Genomic DNA, 25585 nt, shown 5'->3' with positions numbered 1-25585 from the left:
ATACAGGCTTTTAAGGCCTTGAAAAGGGGTTTCTGTCTTGCAATGAAACGGAAATAAGTGTATTCACTGGCCTGTATCACAGGTAATCTTATGTGGAAGGAATGTCTCCTAAGCTTCGTGGGATGGGACTGAGACGCCCACCCCTTCCTCACCAACACTGAAGTTGTAGAAGATAATTCCCGGACCCTCCGGCACAGACGAGGGGAGGCGGAAGCTGGGGGCTCCCGGAGGAAGCAGAAAGGAGCGGCCTTTAAGCCGCTCGGGCGGGCCTCCGAGGTGGGACGGCCCAGGCCAGGGCGGCCGAGCAGCATCTGTTGGGTGGAATGGGGGATGGCACATCCCGAGGCCTCGCTTAGGTTTAACGAGGATTTTTTTTTTAATGATGCTGAATGTATGGTGTGATGGGATTTTTAAAATTGTTTAAAAAATATTTTTATTTATTCATTTTTTAAGAAAGAGAGAGGAAGGAAGGGGGAGAGAGGCATAGGAACATCCGTGAAAGAGAAATATTGAGGGGCTGGCTCCGGCACACCCCCGACTGGGGATCTGAGTCTGCAGCCTGGGCACGTGCCCTGACCGGGAAGGATCCCGTGACCTCTCGGCGCACAGGATGACCCCGAATCCCCGGAGCCACACCGGCTGCGCTGGGCTGTCACTGAATTTCTGAGGGAACGCAGTGAGGAGCTGAGTTCGGGTGCCACACGGGTGGGTGTGCCCACGGAGGCGGCTGCCGGAGCCTGGGCCACGAGGGAAACAGTGACCAGTGTTCTTGCTGGTCTGCTGCTCTCAAGGGCTCAGAGCTACGGCTCTGCGAGGCGACTCTGGGGACCTGGCGGGGAACAAGGCTGAAAACCAGGCTATTCTCGGGCGCGGTCTCATCCCGACGCTTACTACCCTGGGAAGGAGATACACGTGTTCTCCCACCTGCACTGTCTTTTTTTAATAGAAGGCGAGAAAATGAAAACATAAAATAACTAGCGCACAGCCCCAGGGTGGAGCGCTGGCTGCTGCTTCACATACTTTTTTCAAGGTTTAGGTGTTTCGATTATTTATACTTCTACCCGGCAGACACTGACCGCCTTCTGAGCCCTGGAGGACACATCAGTCCACTGCTCTGGGATGCAGGCACCGGGAAAGCTCTCTCTCTTCCCCTCGTTTCTCTCCCAAGTTCTCTCAGACGCCTCCGTGTATTCAGCCGCCTAGAGGAAAGACCGTCCGCAGCAGGCACCTGGGGCCCGGGAGCGGGACTAGGCCGCCCAAGAGCCCGCTTTTTAATGCACAGGATGTGGCCTCGAGGGTGAGAGAAAGATCCACCACGCCCCCGCAGCATGAGTAGCTAACGTCCTTTTCAAAACTCAGTGTCCAAGTACCATGCAAACAGATCAGCACACTGAACAGAGAGGGGTTATCGAGTCAAATGTCATATAATTAAAAGCTGGAGATATCAATTTACAATAAAGGTCAGAGAGAGACAGATGAAGGATCAGGAGATTGGAAGACATGGTGCCTACAACCATTAGGGCAGATGGAATCCCAACCGGCCAAGTTGTATTGTTTTCCCAATAATTCTGTCATATCTGAAACTAATTATAAAACTTGGGGCAGGACTTGTTGGAGAGAATCCCAGAGCAAACATCCAATTATTATATGGTATGTCATTTAACCGGGCCCCTAATACCAGGAGGGCGTCTGGCATCCATCTGAATGGTGACTAAGGGTGTAGAAGGGGAGCTGGTCTGCGATCGGAGTCTGGGGGCCAGGGCTCGGCTCTGTCGCCTATTAGCTACGTATCTAACCTCTCTCAGCTTTCATGTTCTCATATAGGGGAGCGAACCAGTGATGCCCACGTCTCTCCCAGCCTCAAAGAGTTTTTGTAAGACTCAAGTGAGATCACGTGAAAAGCACGGCTTGCAAGCTACAAAATACTAAATAAAGAGCAGTTTTTATTACGTTAGTGCTTTTTTATGAAGAATGCTGTGCAGAAAGGGGAGCGTCTCGGGCCAAAATATTTTACTAACTTGTTTGCCTGTGAGCAAAAGGCTGACTCATTAGCTGTATCACAGTTAACTATACACATATACACATACACATACAAACATGGGCCCATGTACACACACGTGTGCATGTGTATATACACATACACATATGCTCACAGACGTTTTACATTTCAAGTGGACGTGATAAGCTTGGAGACAGAAAGACAGCCGTGCCTCTCACTTTTAGATCAGACCCTTCTGAAAACACTTTGCAGTTTTGTAAGACAGCTGCTTCACACGCAAGAAGTGAATGAAGTCGTTAAACATTTTTTCATGTTGCTGAAAGAAGCTTGTAAACAAACAGACGTCCTCCTGGTCAAGGTGTCTAATTTTACACAGTGACGCACACAGTATGCGCCTCAGGATTTAGTGGGTGCACTTGGAACACATCAATGACCTTTTGTAAACAGTCCCTAACAATCACTTTCTTACTAAGGTTATTTAATGCAATTATTTTAAAAGCATTTCTGATTATCTGGGCAAACAGGGAAACAGAACAGAGGGGGAGAGACCACGGAAATGAGTGCCCTGCAGAGTGTTGGTCTTCACCCGCCTCTCCCCACGGGCCCTGGTACTGACCACACGGAAGGGCCAACTCTCCGCTGACTCGGCAAATCCCGGGTGCTCTGTCCTCCGCCAGGTCCCCGGAGCTGATTTTCTCACCTTTCAGGGATCTCGGTTTCATTAATAGGTATCTTTACGTGGTTATCCCTCAGGCAACCTCAAATCCAACGTTACCAAAGCACAACTTAATCTAGGTCTTCAGCCAGGAACGCCAACTGACCACCCGCGGAAGGTGCCTCCGCGGGTGCTGAACACGCAGCAGGACAGACAGCCCCTCTCCCTTCCCAACCCCACATTCGCTGGTTAGAAACCCCACCACTAGTTCAGTGTCCAAACAACTTACCTCATCCTGTGTCCACGTGCCCGCTACCACATTTCCGTCCCCACCGCCGGTCCCCTGGAACGCCTGACCACCACTGCAGCGACCTCCTGCCTCCAGCCTGGCCTCCTTCAACTGAAAACTCCCTGACACTAGGCACTCGTGGAGCTGGCCCGTCTCAGACTCGAACAGGCTCAAAACCATCCCCCGAATGCACTCAAAGATAAACGACAAACAAAAAAAGGCCCCGGATTCCTTAGCAAGCGACCTACCCTGTCGGGACGCGGCTCTCGATTCAGGCGGCCTCGGAACCACTGACAGGCCCTGAACGAAGCGTGTTCCCACACCCCCGCGCCTCTGCATCGGCTGCTCCTGCGGGACGAGGCTCTTTTCCTCCTGTCCGTTTAGGGGCGGCTTTCTCGCACTCCGAGGCTCAGCCGGAACCCTGCCTCCTCTTTAAGACGGGCCTGATCCCCCCGGTCCGCCTTCTGGATCCCCCTAACCCTCCCTCGCACGGTTATAAACTCCGCCGCCAGACAGCACCGAGATCACGGCCCACGGCAAGGCAAGGGGATTGGTCTGCATGCGCGTGTGCCCAGTACGTGGCCATACGGGTGCACAGCCCACGTTACGACACAAATGTCTGGTCGGAGAGTAAATTCACGCGTGTCCTGAGACACACTCAGAAGGACACGGCTTCTTACAGGACCCTCGCCGAGCACGGTTTCTTCTCTGCGTACTTCTTTAGCCCGTAAGGTTGGCGTTCAACCAGGTAAACTCCCTCAGCAACAGGTAAAATCCGACCTCGGGAAAGTGGAACGGGCCCCGGTAGATTCTCACTGAAAACTAGACTCACTGGTAAGGCCCTGGGGACGCCCCTCGTGGTGACAGCAGGCACGGCTCTGCTGGTCTCTCCCTCACGCAGGAAAAGGTGCTGAACGCTCCGTGGTCTCAGGATGGCGCAGATGTCTGGCCGGTGGCATCATCAGGACGGATGCGTGGCCGGCGAGCGGGTGGCTTCAAGGAGCTGCGAGCTCCTAGAAACTCTAACATCCGGATCGTGGAGCAGCCGGGCGGGTGGCTGTGAGGCCTGTGCTTAGAGCCCCCAAAACGAACTTTCAGAGAAACGTGGCAGGTAGGGCTTCATCTCTTTCTACCTCTCTCACTTTTTTCCTTCCACACCCCCCCTTGTTTTTGAGATTATTTAGGATGGGCAGCTTAGAGAGAGCCCTCAAAGCCAGCTATTCCAGGGCTCATGACCCCAAGTGGTTTCCTGGTTTTAAGGTTTTTGGTCTTTCAATCTCTTTATCTGGGCCAGTAATGTAGAGCTTGCCATGTGGCCTGGGAGAGACAGCTCTACGTAAAAGCTTCCACTGGGTTCAGAGGTCTGAAAGGGCGCATTACTGGGACTTAATAAATGTTTATTCAATTAACCACCAGTCAGAAAGCCCATTTTCAAACCATCCTCTGCACCCAACCAGCCACAGCCCAGGCAGCTTAGCGCACCGTTCGCTTGAACCCGGGTCAGTTCCGGATTACACAAGCTTGTTTTCAGAACATCCAAATGAAGGACAGAGTTTGGTAAAAATAGGATAAAAACAAAAATGCCTACAGCTAGTATTGGCCTTTCTTCTTGCTTAATATTTGAAAGCATGATTTCAGCGCTTTTATTTTACTAAGATCTATCCGCTCGAAAGTAAATCTGATTTACTTTCCGGTCCTCACACTAACTCGGTATTTCCTTTGCCTTGAATTGCACTAAGTTATCAGGGAAACATGCGGCCCATATATCTGCTGAGCGCACAGTCCTATTAGTCTCAGTCTACTTAGAAACTGTAGTTTCTTAGCTATATTCATCTGTGTAACATATTTAAAAATACTCACAGCAGGCCATCTGTTCAGTGCGCAGAATTCAAAAGTGAGAGGCACAGCCCCTCCCTCCAAGAGCTCACCCAAGAGGAGCGAGGCCGGTGCACCCGAAGTTGCGGCCCTGCCTCGCTCCACCCCCGCTCCTACCTCCGCACAGCCAACGGCCCCCCCAGTCCCGCAGGGTACAGGACTCAAAACTGAGGCTGCTCCAGTTTCGGTTTCCTATCTATACCCTGCCCACTTAGCCCAACTCTCCTGAAATTTAGACTAAGAATTCCTTAAAATACATGACTATGAGAATTCCTCTGCATCCTCAAGCCTGTGAGGAAACCCCTGCTGTATCCTGTGGAATGAATGGTGGTACTCTGTAAATTCCTGTTCACTTACACAGAGAACTGATGATACCGGCACCACCTCCCCCAAACCAGACTTTCAGGGATCCCTCCCAGAGCCATGAGCCCCTAAATGCATGCTGCTTAATTCGATGCATTTAAAATGTGAATCACATGGCATGTTTTGCAAGAAAAGCTCTTTCTTTCTACATATTCATATATATGCATATACATGCACATATATCAAATTTCTATTAAAATTTAAAATAGAGAAGTTTTGATAAAATTTTTCTAAGTATTTCATGCACGACTTTCAACCTACATGTATCAATAAATGTTGCTTATGATAATGACCCTTATTTTTTTTTTTGGGGGGGGGAACACACAAAAACATAACAGCCTTGTGTCAGAAACAGTGGGTTTCCATTGATGAGAATGAAACCAAGGAAATAATCTGACACAGAGAGTTCTCAACCCCCAACGCTGTCCTTGCACAAGACATTTGGAATAAGAAGCCACCCCTCCACAGCCACAGTATTGATATCTCCAATGAAACATCTGCAGCAGAGATCTGCAGTCCGCTCGGCGGGGGGCGGGGGTCACCCAGAGCCCGTGTAGCTCATGACTCGGGACCCTGCCCGGGACAGGCCACTCCTCAGGCCAGGCCCTGTGCAGAGGTGCTGGGCTCAGCGATGCATCACAGCTTTCTAAAGTGTCCACAAGCAATGCTTCTATTTTTTTTCTTACGAAGCTTTACAACCCACAAAACTCGTACCTTGCCCTGGCTATCGCTTTTCCCCCCAACATTAGGTATGCTCCGGAAATGTCACGTGTCATATAAAAATGCTCAGAACTTCCTCCTCAATACCCATCACGCAGGCCAGTACACTCACCGTAGAAACACGGCCCGCATAGCAGTGAAAATGTCATCATTACCCATTCCTGTTACCACCACACTAACAGGCAGCTATAGCTCAGATTAACGACCGTTGTTTACTTTATGCCAGGTAATATCTCCGGGCCCAGGGACCCAAAGACTCTGTACACCAATGCAGAAAGACAGGGAGGGGCATTAAACACTGCAGTTATTCATGACACATTCTAATGTGAATGTTCAGCCTCTTACTCTAACATGTTGCTTTAAATATTCTGTTGCTCTAGTGATGATTAAAATTTTTATTTATAATAATATTTGAAAGTTTAATTTTGTTGTAATCTTTATTTCCTTGTATAGGAAACAAGTCGCCTTCTAAATCATAATTTTCACGTTTTTTTTCTTATTTAGACAATATCAAAATCAGGATAAAATTAATAAATGCCTTTTCCATGATGTAAACAGTGAACCCTATCAGCACTGGAATATGATATATTTGAAGTTCCCTAAACACTATTAAATACTTTTTCATTGGCTTGGCATTTAGGTTTTTTTCCAAGGATTTTAGATTTTCTCCTACATATTACACAGCATTTTTTGCACTGGGCAAAGCTGTCCTGGAATGCTGGTTAAGAACTTGTTTTCTACAAATAAGCATCCTGAGTTAGAGAACACAGCTCTTAAATGACCAGCATTTGCCTCAATAATGACACATTGAATTTCACTCTATCCCTTTAATCAGAGATAGGTCTTTACGAAATCGCACTGAACACAGTCTATAATCTTCTCTTCCATATTGTCAGCGTATTTTAAGAAAAATGATCCGGTTTTCATACTGTCTTATAGGTAGCTGGATGTTCTATTTGTCCCTTTGGTCTGAGAATTACCCAATACAAATATGTGTGTATTTAAGTGACATATTCTATGACACATGCTTCTTCTGCCCATTCCATGGTTCTCTAATAGATCCATTAAAATTATGTTCGATACAATACATTGGATTCAGTCAAATCACAGTTTAAATGTATGACTTACTTTGTCAGTGGATTGCTGCAATAAATTAACCAAATTCTAGTTAACTGAAGATCAACCCAAAAGCCATGAATTGACCTACAGGTGCTGAAAATATCAGAAAAGAATACAAGATTAATTTCTTCATTATCTGTGTATTTCTCCACCTATCTACCGGCTGCCTTGTTCCAGCAGGGCCTTATGATGGCTTAGACAGATGCTAAATCCAAGACAGCAAGGGCATCATTAGGATTGCGAATGGGGCAAGATACACAGAATTTAGTGATGAGAGGGGGTCTAAAGATGCTACCCAGACTTCTTGACATTTATTAGGACTGGACAACAAATTAAGTTCCAAGACTTCCGGCAGGTCATGGTGGTATCTCTACAGTAGACACAGAAATGTGTCACCGAGGACTGACTTCCTTAGAGTGCCTCTGAACTGCAGTCCACTGTCATTACATCCCTAAGTGGATTATATAGTGTTTCAGCATCGTCCACTGTTGCTATTCTTGCTGTGTAATTAATTACCTTACTGTTATTTTATCTTCATCATTATGAAATGACTTTTCCTCGGGTTTATGTAGTAGGAGGACTTAGTTTCCCAATAACTAATGTTAAAATGTTCATGCACCGTGTCCCAAAGTATGAGTCATGTGTATTGTCTTTGCTAAAGTACACACAGTTGGTCTTCATGATTCCCAGACTCCATACTTGTGATTTCACCTACTTGCTGTTTACTTGGTGGTGGTCACTTGTGGACATGAGTAGAGCAGCAAAAAGTGAGAGTCTCCTGCTCTGGCTGATCCCACTAGGGCTGAGCAGGGCAATGCTCTGGCTCGTTGCAGCTCAGCCTGTAAACAAGCACCCACTTTGCAGTCTATCCCACACCCCATTTTTTGTATTTTGTGCTGCTGGGTGGTGCTGTGGCTGTTTAAAGTGGTTCCCAAGTGTAGTGCTGAGGTGCTGTCTACAAGACGGCTGTGTAGGAGGAAAAAAGTCTCAGGCCTCGTTAACGCTCCAGTTACAGCGCCAGTGGCCGTGAGTCTGATGTTAATGATCAGCAATATATACAAATAAACAAAATGAGGTGTCTTTCAACATAAACACACACAAAACAAGGTGATGTTTTGCTCAGTTGGCAGGAACACTGAGACTAGAGGCTCAGGAGAAACTAGCCCTGTGTTTCCTGTCAGAGCAATGGGCTCAGTGTTTACTAATTCAATGGTCACGGCTACTGTAAGAACATAACTATAAATATGAGCAGTTTTACATACGTGACCACCCCTCCAACAGAGAATTGTGTGCCCCACTTCAGCACTCTAGCTGCCCTTTAATTCCATTTCTACCCACATGTAAAGGTCAACCAACAGGGTAGCCAGCAGGCAAGGCCCAGCGCCCTATCTGAGGTAGCAGTTCTCCCTCCTAAGCGTCGGGCAGACATTGAAACCACAGGAAAAAGGGGGCAGAGGGAGAGGAAAGGGTGTGGGGAAGGTAAGAGGAACAAGGACCTGAATTGCATATATTTCTGTTTTATAGTTCCTGCTTTCTGATCAGTTCACCTTTGAAAGGGTCTAAATTTCAAACACAAAATTTTTTTTCTCAAGTGAAATAGCTCTAAATTTGTACCAAGAAACCACATTCAAGTATGTGAAATGCTTTCAGTAAAAATAGTTATCCTGTGTGCATTTGCATATATTTGCATAAAATTTAAATGTATGGTCAGATTATATTCATTCTGTTTTAGAGAAAAATTTAAACGGCATTAACCTGATTTCTTACTTAAATCAATGGTTCTCTTTTCAATTGCTTTTTGTCACCTGCTAACCGTGGTTGACATAAACTTCAGTGAGTCTGAACTATGCAACAAATCGAAAGCTTGAACAGGGCCAGTCTAAGTAACGGGCACCAAGCAGCACCATCAAATCTTTCTGCGGATTTAGTCAATTCTCTGATAAAATGGCAAAGGTGTAGCCTTGAGACAGGATTAAATTCAAGTTTGGCCAATGTTCCGCCTATAATACTGGACGAGACTATCAATTCTTCCCATCCTAGCACCGCAGCCTTGCAAAACCACTGGTGAGGACCTGATGTGACTACCTGGAGACCGTAACTAGTGCAAACGAGTTAGTGTCACAGATTTGGGGAGGAAAGTCCTGTTATTGGCTTCTCTCCCAAAAGGCCGGGACTAGAAGCGAGGCTATTCCAGGTGCATCATTTAAGAATGAACTCGCCCTCAGTTTTAGGCCAACCCTGGCCTTGTTTCCTTGAGCAAGAGCCTTTCTAAGGGTGAGGCGCCAAGGGCACGAAATTTAAAGAGTTGCTCACTCTCACTTGTGCAAATGCTGCTGACAAAAATGATAGATGGCATGTATCCCTGGAAATAAAAGTAAACCCGTTTTCTCTGTGCAGTTTTTCCCGTTTTGGTTTTGTAACAGCCCATCTTGTTCACATAATTTTGTATTAGTTTAGGTAATGTGCTTCTGATTCAGCGTGGCACACGTTTTTGGAGAGAAAAAACAGGGTAATAAACACTTAGGTATATTTAGCATTTTGCTGTCGATCAGCATAAAGTAAATGTAAAGGGAAAGTGACTGACTCCCTGAAAAATACAGATTAAAATCACCAAATGGCTGACCGACACTTTTCAATGATATATGATCAAAGCTGAAACAAATATGAGTAAATAATTTTTTTAACTTTATCTTTATTGTTGAAAATATTACAGATGTCCCTTTTTTTCCCCATTAACCCCTGCCACCCCCACCTACTCCGGGCCCTAGGCCTTCACCACACTATTGTCTGTATCCATGGGTCATGCATACATGCATATAAATTCTTTGCTTAATCTCTCCCACCCAGATGCAAATTGAAACCACAATGAGGTATCACTTCACACCTGTCAGAAAGGCCACCATCAACAAATGACAGCTGCTGGCCAGGGTGTGGAGAAAGGGGAACCCTGGTACACTGCTGGTGGGAATGCAGACTGGGGCAGCCGCTGTGGAAAACAGTATGCAGTTTCCTCAAAAAATTAAAAATGGAGCTGCCTTTTGACCCAGTGATTCTACTTCTGGGAATATATCCTAAGAATCCCAAAACACTAATCAGAAAGAACTTATGCTCCCCTATGTTCATAGCAGCACAGTTTACAAGAGCTAAGACCTGGAAACAGCCCAAGTGCCCATCAGTAGATGAGTGGGTAAAAAGCTGTGAGACATTCACACCATGGAATACTACGTAGCTGTAAAGGACCTCGTATCCTTTGGGACAATATGGGGGGACCTGGAGAAAATTATGCTAAGTGAAATAAGCAAGGCACAGAAAGACAAACATCACATGATCTCACTTATATGTGGAAACTAATGAACAAAATAAACTAATGAATAAAATAGATTCAGTGACATAGAAGCATGAATCTCAGAGGGACAGTGGGGGTGGGTGGGTGAGTAAAGAACTTAGCTTTTCTAAGCAAATACTGTTAAAAAACTAACCACAGGGTCACTTGTCAGAGTCTTATGTACGCTTGTTTTTTTAATATAATATGTTATACTTATGTACCATACATTTATGCCCTTTTTTATAAGCTGAGTAACAGTGATGCTTGGGTGGTGTGTGGGGCAGGGTATGGATTCTTACTGCAGTTCGCCCTTCGTATACAGCAGGGGATGAAGGAGAGGGAAGGTTACCCCAAGTAATGTGGTCCATCAGCAGTGAAGTGTTTGTGAGGCCAGCGTATGCATTCTCTCCACTAAACTAGATGCTTCTATTTGGTTGAATAGAACATGGGTTTATCCATTCCAATGGACACATTTGCTCCGGGTGGAAGAGTCTGCTTTCCACCCCCAGGCTTGCCTCACTGCAGAGATCACAGATGAAGCCTCCTATGAGCTTTTGGGTGGGCTTAGCATTCATTTTATCTAGAAATCGTGAGGATTTTCATGACCAAAGGTACCGACTTTGCCCTAAAATTCATGTAGCTTTCATCTGGATACAGTCAACGGCCATGATGACTTTTGTGCATGAATATAAACTTATCTTAGCTATGGGTGCCTCTCTTCAGTGTCACACTGCAGAACTGCGTTTCAGGAGGCCCCTCTTTCTTTGTACCACGAAGCCTTTGGATGGTTTATTTCAGCTCCTGTCTTACATTTTATTTAATTTGTAAAAAAAGGGGGAGATAACCTCTGGCCTTTTTCCCCTCTGGTTTTTCTCTAATTATATACTCAAGGTCACCCACCTACCTGAAATGATTCCTTTGCCATGGCAATTTCTAGAAGTCTAATGATACTTCCCTAATGCAAACTCTGCGCTCCTCCCTCTGTGTAGAAGACTATCAGAATTGCAAAATATCTGGTTTCTCCTTATTTATCTGTCCAATGACACACAGCAAAAAAAACCTGTTTATACATATAGTCCAATTATATCAAGAGGCTCAGTACCTTTCTCCCCTCAAATGTTAGGCAGGCAGCATTAATCCTCAACACAAAAGCTGGGGATGCTTACATGCTACCATTTTTGGAACTAACATGAATTAATCAAATTCAGTTTCTGAATTCAAGACTTAATGGAGTAACAGGATAGGTGAGACCTAGCAATAGGTATGAGCCAAACTTTAGACTAAATGAAGCTCTGACCTAAGGCATAGTCTTAAAAAAGAAAGAAAGAAAATTAACTGAGAGATTAACAAGCAATCCCACTTATCCAGTTCCATTAAGGCGCCGCTTTGCTTCAGTGGAATCCTAATGGCACTGGAATCTCCTGCCTCCTGGGAAGCTCTGAGATGTCATTAGCTTTCTAGATTTAGAAAGTATCTGAGGATAAAACAACTGTGTGTGGGGATGTGTGTGCCCACCCTGCCCTTTCTTTCCAAATATGTGGTTTGAAAAGCTGTCCTGTGCAATTTCAAATCTGAGTTGATTCTGAATATATAAAGTTTAAAACAGCAGCCAGATCCTGAAAGCGTTTTTAGGGTATATATCAAAGAATGACTCTTCGATAAACACCAAAAGACTGTCCAAGTATTTATTACTCATCAATATTTACCAAAAAAAAGAGGGCCTGTGTTGTAAACTCTGTTCCTACCCTGATATTTTAAAAATAGAACTAGTGGCTGCTCTTGGCATCAAAAATAACATTTATTTAAGACTGAATATATGTTTCAAAGCACACTGACAGGTGTCATCTCTCGGAGGCTCTGACTCCACCTTTGCAGGTGCAGGGCTATCTGGGAATACAGTCCCTTCTTGAGGGGTGAGGGATCAAGGGAAGGTCATTTGAAGGACTTGTCTGTGGTCACGAAATGCGCCAGTGTGACGGATCTTGCTTGTGTTCACCCTTGTTTTCTCCTTAGACTATATGTTGTTTTAAAAATATGCTTTAAAGAGAAAACAGCTGACTCAGGCCAGTTATCATAAGTAGCACCTGGCTGCACTGACACCACATATCACAGTTACTAACAATCACAGCTAAGCTTCCATGAAGCTGTAGTCTCCGACATGCAGTACTCTGAGACAGTGCCGTATGTAGTTTACATATATGATCACAACAACTGTACCGCATAAGACCTACTTGAAACCCATTTTACAGAGAATGCACTGAGATTAATAATTTCCAAGTAAACGGTGGTTCTGAGACTCACTCAGATCTCCCTGATTTGTGAACTTGAGCGACAGGATTTAACAACTAGCTCGACTTCCTCTCAATGTACTGGAATAATCTACCAGGCGATTACCACTTGCATTAGGTAACATATCCAAAGACGACCACAGAACATGCAAACTGCCACATAATTTTCAATATCCTGGAAGAAAGCAAAACAAAACAGAAAGCTCCCATCTTCTCTAAAGCCCTTACTTGGGGAGCCTACTCCCCATTTCTTTTAATCCTCTGCATGTTTCTTATCAGAAAACCAACAGGAACCTTCCTGCTCTTTCACAATGAACATTCCAGGCGGCTCCAAGGTAACTTAACCCCCTTCCCCCAACTCTTTTTTCTTTTTATTTCCTTCTGCTGGGTTTAGGGTAGATTTCACAACAGGGCCAGGGTCACCACGGGGACTCTGGGGATGATGACGTTGCAGGGCCAGGATCACCACGGGGACTCTAGGGATGATGACGTTGGTGGCCCTGGGTGATCAGATGGGGTAACTATCATTCAAATCCAGGCCTCTCTGCCTCCTGGTCCCCCCGCCCCCCATCTTTCCAGTAGCCGAGACTGTATCCAGATGGTCTAAGAAATGATAGTAGCTTCAGACCCTCCCAGGACAGCCCTGAGGACCCACGCCCACGCAGATGCGTCCGATCCAGTCCCGTGGAGAAGGCAGTGCGTGGCCTGGCCCCGCAGCAGTGCCCTGTGTCAGCGATGCAGTGGCCATCTCCCTGCCTGGAGGAGAGAGCCTACGATTTATTAAAAGGCTATTTTAACTTGTAAAACCGAAGGACCTGGAAGGAAGGGTCTGGAGAGAGCAAATATGGGCACCTCATGGAGGAGACAAACACAACGCCCGAGCAGAGGAGTGACTGTAATACTGTGAAAAGTAAAAGCATAAAAAAAGTGCTAATTTGAAGTTCACAGGTATTAAAGCCCACCTCCCCGCAAAAAAGAGTTATTTAATCTTTTCAAACATTCCTTTTAAATGGGGGAGTGCCAAAGAGCTAACTTCAAAGATTTTAATAGCAAAGGGTAATTCAAGTTCCTAAAAATAAGAGTGGTCCTCACACGTTACACTTTCATAGCAACTCTCTCTCGCTTTTTATGTTTACAACAGCCTCGTGAGGTTGTTTCTGTTGTTTCCATTTTATCAGAGAATGAAAAGAGAGAGTAAGCTATTTGCTTGAAGTCTCGCCGTTGGTGAGTGGTGGAGGCCAGACTCGAACCCAGCTCTCCTGACTCTAGTCTGTGTGTTTCCTTAAACACACAGATCCTGCCCTAAAAATAGAACCGAGGCTGCCCGATCGCCCCTCAGCGACACTGTACAGCCACCTCCTGAAGTCAGAAAAGGGCTCAAGTAAATGAGCTGTAAACCCCAAGCAGCTCTATTATTTAAAAAATAAAAAGAATGCATATTTTCCTTTTGGTGAAAATATTTGATATTAACATAAATATTTAGATTTCCATATTAAGGACACATGAAATTTGGGGGAAAAATCATTATATGAGATCAATGACATCAGATGATATTTTTGGCTAAATTCCAAGAGGGGTCACTGCTTGGGAAAAGTATAAAAGGAGTGAGTGCAGGCCTGTTGAAGCCTCTGACTCAGCTTAAAACCCTTCCCCCTGACGCCTCCCTGTCCCCCACACCCTCGAGCTCCGGGTAGGGCATTAAAAATGACAGGCCATGAAAAACTGGGCTCTCACTGTGCCCAGAGTTTACAGCAATTAAACTGAGCCACAAATCAGCAGCGATGGACAGTGTGCAGAGAGGAGCAGAGAAAACAATATGAGCTACCAGATACGAACCATCTGAATATTGGTTCCCTATGTTTTTATCATAAATTCCGCTGTGAAATCTTAACAGGATCTGGGACAGAATGTGCTTCCTCCTATGACCCTAAGCCTGAATCCTTGTTCATTTGTACATATTTTCCATCCTCAACTGTACTCATGACTCCCACAGGTGACCGAATCAATGACACAGTCTTGTTTTAAGTCATTACGCAGGACAGCCGCCCTCCGAGATCCCCTGAACCCCGCTGCCGTGTGCCGCAGGTAAAAGTCTACTAGCAGACGGCTCAGTATCAACCAAAAAGACAACTTACCCTTTGTAATAACACTGAAATTTCTAACTTCAACATCAAGCTTTATAAAAAAGCCTTCATAAAAAACACTCTTCCAAGGTGCGTATCTGTTCCACAGGGTAAGTAACTTTTACTTTATTTTTAATATATTTTTTATTGATTTGAGAGAGAGAGGAAGGGAGAGAGAGAAAACCATCAATGATGAGAATCATCGGCCGGCTGCCTCCTGCACGCCCTCCGCTGGGGATCGGGCCCGCAACTCAGGCGTGTGCCCTGACCCGGAATGGAATCGGTGACCTCCCGCATGGGTCGCACTCAACCACTGAGCCACACTGGCCGGGCAGTGACTTTTATTTTAGACATGGCTCTGTCTTTTTCTCACACTCCATGCATGATTTTAACGTTGCGAATAACCTTCACTGCGTGCTACACAGTCTTGAGATAACTCATTCTTTAGCAATCATTTTTAACTACTGATGGCTTCACTTCTCTCGGCTATAATTACAGTGAATCCCACCGACTGGCGCTTACCAGTACCCGTTTCTCCTGAAAATGCCAAGTCAGCGTGCCGCCTAAACTCGGTTCTGCTATGACTCAGCTGAGAAAATGACACAGGCTGTGGCCGGGGTAGAGTGGATGTGAGAGGCAGAGGCGAGCTTCTCAGCCACGCGATTTCTTCATTTCCCAGAACCAAGTGCAGAATCTGTAATCTCTCCACGCCCACCCCGCACCGCTGTGGCCCCTCAAATGACTCACACAGCAGAAAAATCTAATTTGAGCCTGCTTTGACTAATTTCGCCAGTCATCGCCGCAAGTCTTCCCCACTCACATCTGTTGAGCATTAAGCATGTGTTGTCCAAATCCTGATTGTATGTTTTCAGTTAAATACCTTAAAACATGTCAGCATCTTAACTAAGAAGGCAGTCAACATTCTAAGGGAAGCGTTCTGATCGGGTAATTGTGCGCTGTTTCCATACAGAAAACGTCGCTGGGATGACGTGAGCCATTTGGCGTCACGGAGCTCCGGTTCCCGCCCCACAGCCCGTCTTGGGAGGCTGCCCTTGTGCTTTCCTGCAGAGCAGGAGGGCGCCAGCTTGTCTAGAGATGTAACGGCCTCGCCCTTCTGCCTGGCTCTTCCCCTGTATCTTTTGGGCTCTCTCCTGTTTGTGTGGGGACAGGACAAGGTATTTCCCAGGTTCTCGGCCTAAGACCAAGGCTGGTTGAGTTCAACCTGAGTATCTCCTGGCAATTTCCTCTTCTCTAGCAGTTATTTACTGGAATGTGTCCAGACCTTCTCTTATACTAAAATGTTAAGTCACGAGGTGCTAAAGGAAGCTGGGCCAACTCTGAGCCTGTCTCCATCCAGGCCAACCTGGAACATGGCCCTGCAGCGCGGGGCCAACTCGTTACAAACGGCCCTTTATTTTCTACGACCCCCTCTGGGATAGGCCAGTGGTCTTCCGGCTTACTTGAGGTCGTGCTTGTATCAGTTACAACTCCTTAAACGTATCATATATTGCATATACCGAAAACTACAATTTTTAAAGGATGACATTTTTAAAGAATTGAATACAAATCCTAAATATTTTCTTTTTTTCCAGACTCTCAAACAGTATGTTCTTTCTGCACACCCTATCCTGAAAATTTCTGTCCTGGGATACATTTCTAATATTCCTTTGTCCAGGCTAAATGCCATTTTAATTCCTCCAACATTCCCACTGCTGCTGCTTCTAACTATATTCATTTCCAAGATTTGTTAAATTTCAGGAATACGTAATGATTTGGGAACCTTGGAAGTGTATCTATTCTTTCTTGAATACATGCCTTTTTTAAAGTAAAGGTTTCAAAAATGTATGTTAATTAAAAAGGTTTGGTAATAATGCAACTAAACCTGATACTTTGCGGGAAAACAAAATTTTTTCATAGTCATCAAACGTCTTAACATTTTTCTCAGATATTTACTTTCCAGGGTTGATATAATCATCCAGATTTGCTTTTTAATTCTTCTAAATTATAGCTCTAATGATTGCTCCCTTACTCTACTTATTTTACTTTCAAATGTATCGATTACCTCATCTCTAATATAAGAACACCTCCTTTTTAACTCAGAAGGCTTTTCAAAGGTATAATCAGTATTGATTATGAGACAGAAATGTTATTGGCTCTAAATAAATCATTAGGAGGAACTGTCATTACTAAATCTTTTCAAACATTAAATATAATTCTATTCATTGTTTAGATTCCAATTCCCTTGTTACTATATTAAAAGGAAACACCTTAGATTACATTCTCTCAAGATACCTCTTTTACCTTGGCTGATTATGTCTATTATTTTCCAAAACCATGCTTTAGTTATAATTACAAGGGTTAAATTTTTAGGTAGAAACAAGATGAATTACTACCTAAAATTACAGATGTTACTTGAAGGGGCTGTAGACTTAAATGTGCCCCATGTTTCAGAGGGACCACCGACCTTAATGAATCACACAGGGCATCGCCCTCCAGCCAGAGTCAGCATCAACTCCAACCCCTAGGGACAGTTTAGGTTCTGAAACTTTCAGATGCGCTTTTTCATCGGAGGGACCTGGCAGACACCACCCGACGCAGGTGACCAAAGTCCGCATCACCGCGGACGCACCTCCTGGCAGGACACGGCGGGAGAGGCACCTCGCGGTACCCTGGCCAGAGCCCCGCCGCCTGCAACGCACAGGTCAGGGGGACACACGCGGCTGGCTCGGCTGCGAGATGCGCCCCCGAGTCACTGGGCAGGGACGACAGGAGGAAAACGGAGCACCTACCCCAGGCCCAGACGACTACGGAGACAGGTCAAGATGTGACTCTAGGCTGGCTCCACGCGACACGGAAAAGGGGCAATCGGTACCCCGCCGATGCTCATTCCCGATTTCAGTAACCGCTGTAGTGCCCTGGCCAGTGCGGCTCAGTTGGTTGGAGCAGCGTCTTTATACCAAAGAGCGGCGGGTTCGATTCCCAGTCAGGGCCTATACTCAGGCTGCAGGTTCAATTCCCGGGCCGGGTACATACGGGAGGCAACCAATCTCTCTCTAAAATCAATGGAGAACATATCCTTGGGTGTAGATTAAAAATAATAATTTTTATTATTAAAAATAATAATAGATGTAGTCATGTAAGATTAACATTTGGAGGAGCTAGGTTTTGAAATAATACTCTGTGACTTATCTCTAAGTCTGAAATTATTTTGAAATGAAACGTTATAAAACGTTACCTACTGATCTCCACGTTACCGATGAGCAGACAGACATTTACGTTCAAAATACTGAGAAACTAGCTAGAGTTTCTACTTACTGATCTTTCTACCATCTAAAGCTTCCCCCACGCAGGTTTAGAATACTCTGTCCTACTTCCTGAGATCATTTTTCCTGCTTTGATGTGAAGATTGACTAAAAGGGCTACGAAATCACATCGGTGCGTCTTGTATCCTCGCGCAGGCCTTTGTTCGGGGATGCGTGACTCCATCCCCGGGCCGCCCGCCTCCGCAGATGCAGATCCGCTGCAGAATTCACTGCTCCCCCTCGCCATCTGCTCACCTGCACGGCTTATCAAGCAGGCTGTGCATTTTACGGAGAAGAGGAGTTGTTTTCTTTAAACTCTCCCATCTAGCACACCACCTGTCACAGAGCAGGTACTAGGTAAGCACTGGAAGGAGAAAGGAGGGGGGGCAGGGGACCGACGTGGACGGGGGGAGACGGGCTGGAGAGCAGCACAAGGGAACTTGGGGGATACGGCGTTAAGCATATTCATACAAACTGCTGTTTCTCTTCAGCGATCACAGCCACGGTGACAGGTTATCGATATAAATCACAAAAGTCATGCAGATGAGGCTGAAATTTCTCCCAATATAGTGCTTATCTCTCTGTGCTCACGCCAGCGAAGGCCCAGGGACTGCCCGCCTAATTCTGTCATTTATCTTGCGAGTGACAGAGGCTGCTGTGGGCGCCGGGCTCCCCGTCAAGCAGCGCCGAGTGTGGAGCTTGTCAAACAATCACGGGCACTTGCCATCGAGGCCCAATAGCATCGCTTTCCTTTATCCCGTGTTGCATTTACAATCTCAGCCTAGACACAAAAACACAACGAGCACAGACCTGGTGTTGTGTTGTTTTTTTATAGTTTTTGCTTTTCCCATCACCGAATGGGTGGCAAGAGTATATAAACACAAAGGAGCTAAAGGAGACGGCGTTTTTAAAAGATTTTGATCGACACAGAGAGACACTCAGAGAATGGTGAGCCAGTGTAGACAGTCTGGTTGGACTGTGCAGGTTTACAACTGTAAGCCCCTCTCCTCCGACTTGTACTGACGGAGTCTCACCTGATGAGGCCTCTGGTACTGAGAACCTCCATTTCTTACCTAAGATAACTATGAGGAGAAAATGAGGAATGTTAAATTAAATTAACGGTAGGTTTCTGCATTTTAGTGGCAAAATCAGATGTAGTTTATTTTTGCTGCGGTCGAAAGGAAACAAAACAGAAACTGAATTGTTGATTTTACGTGGAGAAAGTGTGCTGACTACCTTAGAGCTATCCTGAGGCATTGCAAGAGCTAAGGCTACCTACCAGAAAGTACTTCTCAAGATCGGAACTAACTTGCACCCCACAGAGCTGATCCATGCCCGAGTGGCTCCAGGAGTTTCACAGCTCTCACAAAGTAACAAGACACGCCCAAGGGGCTTCACAGCTCCCTCTGGGATTTCTACACACCCGTGGGAGAAACAAACTGCCCTTCCTTGCTTCTAAGACAGGTGCCAGCTTCAGGCAATCTACCCACTGAGGGGGCACTTTTGTTGGCTTCCCCCTGAAATCTACAAGGTGAATCTTCGGGATTATTTTCTTTGTGTATATCTAACATAGCTCTTGCCAGTTACGGAGCAGACTTCCTACCTCAGTTAACACAGCCTCTTTTCAAGGTGGACAGGCCTCTTCTGGAACAGCGGGCCCGGCTCAGTGGTCAGGGGACAGAGGCTCAGCCGAGACGCGCTGCAGAGGTGCAATCCGATGCAGGGGGAATGCTCACCAGCGCCTTGGCAAGCCGACATGAGCGCCGGGAGACTCCCACACTGGGTGCCTAGGGATCTCACTCTGACACTGACTGGGTAACAGGAACAGACTGTCCCTGGACACGCAGGGAGGAAAGGGGAGTGGCAGGGGAGACGGGAGTGGCGTTCACAGCTAGGGGAGCGCACGTCTTGGGAAAGTAATGGCCCAAGCACAGCGATCGGCCAGCAGCCCATTAGGTCAGGAGAGATGAAAACCACCTAATACCTCGAACAGGGACTGGGTGGATTTGGAGAAATAATTTTTTTGTCAGTTAGCTGGGGGATGTTAGGTGAGAAATGCCAAGGTGAGGAAAAGGCTGGACATAGAAAAGCGCGGTGTGAGACTCAATGCGATGGCCGTGAATCACCAGCCAGTCCGGGCGAAACAGTCCCTGGGAGACAGCGCGCGGTTATTATTCTAAAGAGAGCTCCAGCCAGCCCGTGCGGCTCAGCGGTTGAGCATCGGCCTAGGATCCAGGAGATCGTGGTTCAAGGTTCGATTCCCGGTTGGGGCACATGCCCGGGTTGTGAGCTTGATCCCCAGCAGGGGGCGTGCAGGAGGCAGCCAGTCAATGACTCTCTCATCACGGATGTTTCAACTCTCTCTCTCTCCCCCTCCCTTCCTCTCTCTGAAATCCATAAAGACATATTTATAAAAAGAGAGCGACTATAATTAATAATACTGTCGGCATATTTGAAAGTTGCAAAGAGAGTAGATCTTAAAAGTTCTCATCACAAGAAAGAAAAATCTGCAACTATGTGTGGAGATGGATGGTGCTTGACTCACTGTGGTGATCACTTAGCAATATATACAAATACTGAATTATTACGCTGTACACGTGAAACTAATATAATGAATGTCAGATGTCAATTATACCTCAATAAAAAAGAACTCCATCAGAGTAATAACTAATGACTCTTTCCTTAAGTCTATACCTCTCGAGTCCGCAGTTTATCACCAGGAAATGGTGGGATGCTCGTGATAAAGGTCCGATTCGAACACAGCCCCGAAGTCCATGCCCTGGACATCTCTTGGCGAAGGTTCCAGAAGCGCTCCTGGCCCCCCTTCAACAAACCGTTCTACTTTGGGCCTTGAGTTATCATGTTTAATACACCCAGGAAACTGGCTAAAATAATAAGGTCCCCAGTCATCCTGTGACTTCATTATCTTTAATGTCTTAATGACCAAATTTTATTTACTTATTTAACTCATTGGCCAACAGCCATTACCATGGTCTCCAAATTCAAAGGTCTAAAAAAATTCTGACATGTGAAATCCCTGTGGGTAAGGAATGACTCGTTCACCCCCTAACTTTATTTTGCTAGAGTCTAACCAGATACCAACAGAAAGACATGCTGAGTTTGTAAGAACATACAATACAGACCATTCCTCTAATTAACTGCAGTACATTTAAATACTACTTAGTTCATAAAACAATGCTGCTTTCATCTGAAGGATCATGAATATAATGTGAGACATAATATATAAATTATCCATAACTCAGTTAATTTATAATTGGTCTGCAGTGAAAGAGATAAACAGAACGTCAAAATTAATTGAATGTATGTTCCAAATATTTTGATCTCATTTACTCCGGGTCCAAGACTTGAACTGCAGGCATCATTACTCCCATTTGAGAGATGAGGGAGCCCTGGCCCCCAAGTCACACAACTAGCGGGAAGAGGCAGAGTCAGCAACAACACTGAAGACAATTTCACACAGGCCGCACTGATCCATTATGGGACCCAGTTAAGCTATCAAGTTCCCGGAGGTCATCACTTATATTTTTCAAACTACCTAAGTAGCCATATTTTGTCAGAACGATTAAGAGTAGGGCCATCCAGCCAATACCGGTTACGCATATGTCATGAGAAGTGACGATTCACGAGCGCCTGCGTATCCATGTCCACGTTTTCCGTTTGGTTCCCTCTGTCCTTTAAACACTTCTGGTCATAGTCACTGCCTCCCTCAACTTAGAAAAGGAGAAGCTACATCTATTCTCCATGCCCAAGGGAACGTAGCGAGGTCAAAGTTGTCCCCAAACCTCTGCTTATTCAGATCACTAGCTCAGAAGTACCACTGGCTCATCTCACAGGTACAGTCCAAGCACCCAGGCTCTCTGTCCCCCTTCCCCAAGCAAATACAAATTGCTCCTTGAAGACCTTGCATCTGTCTTGTCTATAAATTCCCTCTCCAATTGCAAATCAGGCAACCCCATGTAAAACCAAATTAATGGGACTATTTTAGTTGTCTTCAGAAAATTTTACATTCTCACAAAAGTATGATTTCACCGAATAACTACTAATTCTTTCTGAATCAGCTGAATGTTATAAACCTGTCCTTTGGAAAAAAGTCTGATGAATTTATTAAGTGTTCATTAAAAATGAATGAAATTAAGAGCTACATTCCTAGTCGATAACAATGCATAATGGTGATTGCTCTCACTTTGTTCATAAGAAAACAAATAGAAACTGAGATGAAAATTTAGCACATGTACACTGTATAAGATGGCGCTACTAAAACAGCAGAATAGCTATAAATATATATATAGAGTGTCCCCAAAAATGTATATGCACTTTGAATAATTATTAATTCCAATGGATTAAATCTAAAAAGAAAGAAACATCAATTGAGCTATCAGCAAAAAGTGTATACATTTTTAGGGGAAACCCTTATACACACACAAAACACTTGTATACTTACATAACTTTTCTCAGTGTAGGAAAATAATATGACTGGGCTAAAAAAAAGTGCTAATCCACATCCCTAGGAGCCTTGAACTCACTCAAATCATTTTCTTTACAGTAAATGCCCATCACTATTTGCAAAATATAGAGGCATACAATGAAAAGAGTAAATAAAACACAGATTACCTTGATTTATGTAGACCCCCCCATCAACAAAAATAGATTTTTCACCCTTACTCAAGGTGTGTTCGAATGAAAACATAACCCATGAAATAAAAAGCAAAGATTCCTCCTCGATCGTTCAAAGTTGGAAACTCCCTCACAGATGAATTCATCAGCTTTATCAGGAACGGACACACAAAACTGACAAAGCGCAAAATAAAAACGCAGATGTATAGATTTCTTGTCAAAACGCACTCCGTGCAGAAAAGATTCACCACCGCTCATCACCAAATTGAGAAAATTCGGAAAATCTTCGCAAATATGAAACCTCAGCCCCCTGGGCACTGGACCCATGATATGAGCATGTCAGGGGACAGGCCACACGCTCCTGACGGGCCCCTCAGTTCGGAAGGCGCCCAGGTGAAAACCCTGTGTAACTGGTGAGCTCCATTTGGCTCCCACTCGGCCACCTGACCAACGCACCGCAAAGTGCCCACCTCTGTCTGACGCCTCTTCTAGGTGACTTCTGGTCACATTCATTTTTAACCAAAAGGCAATTTTAAAGAGAAAAACTTTTCAAATCCATCAAAACCAGGTCACCCATAGGAAAAGCCGGTTTGAATGGCTCATAATTTAAAGCCAATAGGCTCCATCATCTCCCTTTTCAGTCTTTAAACTGCGAGCACCAGGAAAGGGTATATAAGCATAAAGTCAACACAGGCATCACTTACACAGCACGGCCCAGAAGGCTGCTGAAGAGTCACCTGGCTCTTCATCTATTAGTGAAAACCCTCGCTCTATTTTAGAAGGAGCAGTTTTGCCTGCGTGCCACAGTCACGGCCAATGAGGCACCTGCCCGAGCCTTATCTGTTTCTGGGAATAAGCACGGCTCCCTGAGCTCGGGCTTCTCTGTATGATTAATATGAATATTATAATTTCAGAGTGGCTAACCAAGGCCTAAAACTTCAGACTCTAGGCCACAGGAGCGAGAGTTTCGTGTTTTCCAACCCTGCAGCAAAACCGAGCAATTCTCCATCCAGCCCCAGGCATCCCCGGGAACCGGGGGTGGCTTCGGAAGGCCCCTGGCCCTACCTTTCCGACGTAGAGGGGGTCTGAGCCCATGTACTCCTCCAGCACGAAGAACTGGTTCCACACCCAGCTGCGCTTGGTCCGGGACCTCCCGGCCTGGAAGTAGGGCTTGGAGCTGGACCGCGAGAGCTCCGCCTGACTCAGCCCCGAAAAGCACAGGAGGAGGCCCACCAGCTGCAGGAGGTGGCAGAGCTCCACTCGGCCCAGCCGCATCTTCTTTCTTTCTTTCTTTTCCCTGGGTGAGAAAAGAGCCTTGACCGCAGAGAAGGCACAGTTCCAGGGGGCCTGGCAGCTCTGGCCCCCGGCAGGGTGTCAGCTGGGAGTCCAGAGACGAGAATTTGTAGGGGGTTCGGCCGGAGGAGGTCACCACCGCTGAAGAGCCTTCGCCAAGGAATGGTGTGCGAGGGTCCTAGGGACAGAGAGACGAACTGGTGTCAGAAACCGGGACGCACAACTGTGAACTTTCACTCACGAATGCCACACTGATTTTCCCAAGATGTCATCATCTGTATGATCATTAAAGTCAAAATTACGGGCCCGGCTGGCGTGGCTCAGTGGTTGAGCATCAACCCATGACCCTGGAGGTCAAGGCTGGATTCCCGGTCAGGGCACCTGCCGGGGTTTCGGGCTCCCTCCCCAGCGGGGGGCGTGCAGGAGGCAGCTGATCGATGACTCACATCATCGCTGTTTCCATCTCTCTCTTCCCTTCCCTTCCTCTCTCTGAAATCAATAAAAACATGTTTTTAAAAAAATCAAAATTATGAACTCAGATGGAAATTGGCAATCACCGTGGCCCTATCTGTAAGCAGCTGCGGTGGAATGAGTCTCGCTCCATAACGCAGCCTTAAAATCCTGTGTTTCTTCTAGGGCATTCCATCTGAGCATATGGTTTATTGAACACAAAGGGAGCCCCATCCGTTACAAAATCATTTTAATGCTAGCCTTTACTTATTTAACTTCCTTATATCGCAGGCAGTTTCGCACGCGGCCGTTAGACTACGAAAGCAGGCGGCTCAGAGCTGGGTTCGGGCGATCGGGAAGGACATATGCTGGTTTAAATCTCTTCTGGGGAGCTGTGGGGAGAAACAGAGCGCGAGGTGCTTCGGCGCCGGCTGGCTGGCTCTGAGTCACAGGGCGCCAGCTGTTGTGACGCGTCGCGGTGTGACTGCGACCGGCCGAGAAGCTCGGCCCTCCCCAGCTCCCGCCTCCACACCTGCTGCCAGGGACGCCCAGCAGCCGGGCTTGTGCCCTCCCGGTGCTGCTTCCTGCGACTCCGCAGGTACTTACTGAGCACCTCGCAGCACACCCAGCGCATAGTAGGGCCTTTCCCCCCTAGCACGCTGATGGGGCTTAAGGGACTGAATTATACGGACAGTCAGAGGCGCGAGGAAACCCAACTCTATTTGTGAGCCCTGCTCATCGCTGGCAGCAGCCCAGAGAAATCCTTTCACTCTCAGGTCTACTTATCCCAGTTACAGAATCCCGATTATGCAGCAGATAAAAAAAGCCAGTGACAAAACAAACTTCCCAACAAACCCCAAAACACAGAGGAGTGAGGATTTATGACAAACTGCTCACGTAAATCACTACGCTGCCCTTTGGTTCATGAATTCATTTGACTAACTGTAAATAAATCAACAACGGGACAATTAAGGTGAAGAATTAGCATTAGCTTATTTTTTTTCTGAGAGTGAAGGGAGAAAAATACAGTTTTAAGAACATGAAGCCAAAAGACAGCTCCCTACCAAGGTGGAAACTACACTATTTTTTTTTATTATAAGCTTTTCTATCTTTGCACCTCTCTCTCCTGAGACAGGGGTGTCTATTAGA

At 45.9% G+C, this 25585-nt stretch overlaps 1 protein-coding gene across 1 annotated transcript in view; it reads right to left on the bottom strand.

The window, feature by feature from the left end:
• Positions 1 to 23974, bottom strand: part of CDH7 (cadherin 7) — a 95334-nt gene extending 71360 nt beyond the window's left edge. The window contains exon 1 of the mRNA XM_016211999.2: positions 23759 to 23974. Within this exon, the coding sequence (XP_016067485.1) occupies positions 23759 to 23968 (210 nt within the window). The 5' untranslated portion in view covers positions 23969 to 23974. The remainder of the gene's footprint in view (positions 1 to 23758) is intronic.
• Between the last annotated feature and the right edge of the window lie 1611 nt (positions 23975 to 25585).

This window comes from Miniopterus natalensis, chromosome 7, assembly GCF_054644295.1.
Source record: "Miniopterus natalensis isolate mMinNat1 chromosome 7, mMinNat1.hap1, whole genome shotgun sequence".
Taxonomy (NCBI): domain Eukaryota; kingdom Metazoa; phylum Chordata; class Mammalia; order Chiroptera; family Miniopteridae; genus Miniopterus; species Miniopterus natalensis.
This window is presented reverse-complemented; position numbering and strand designations above follow the sequence as displayed.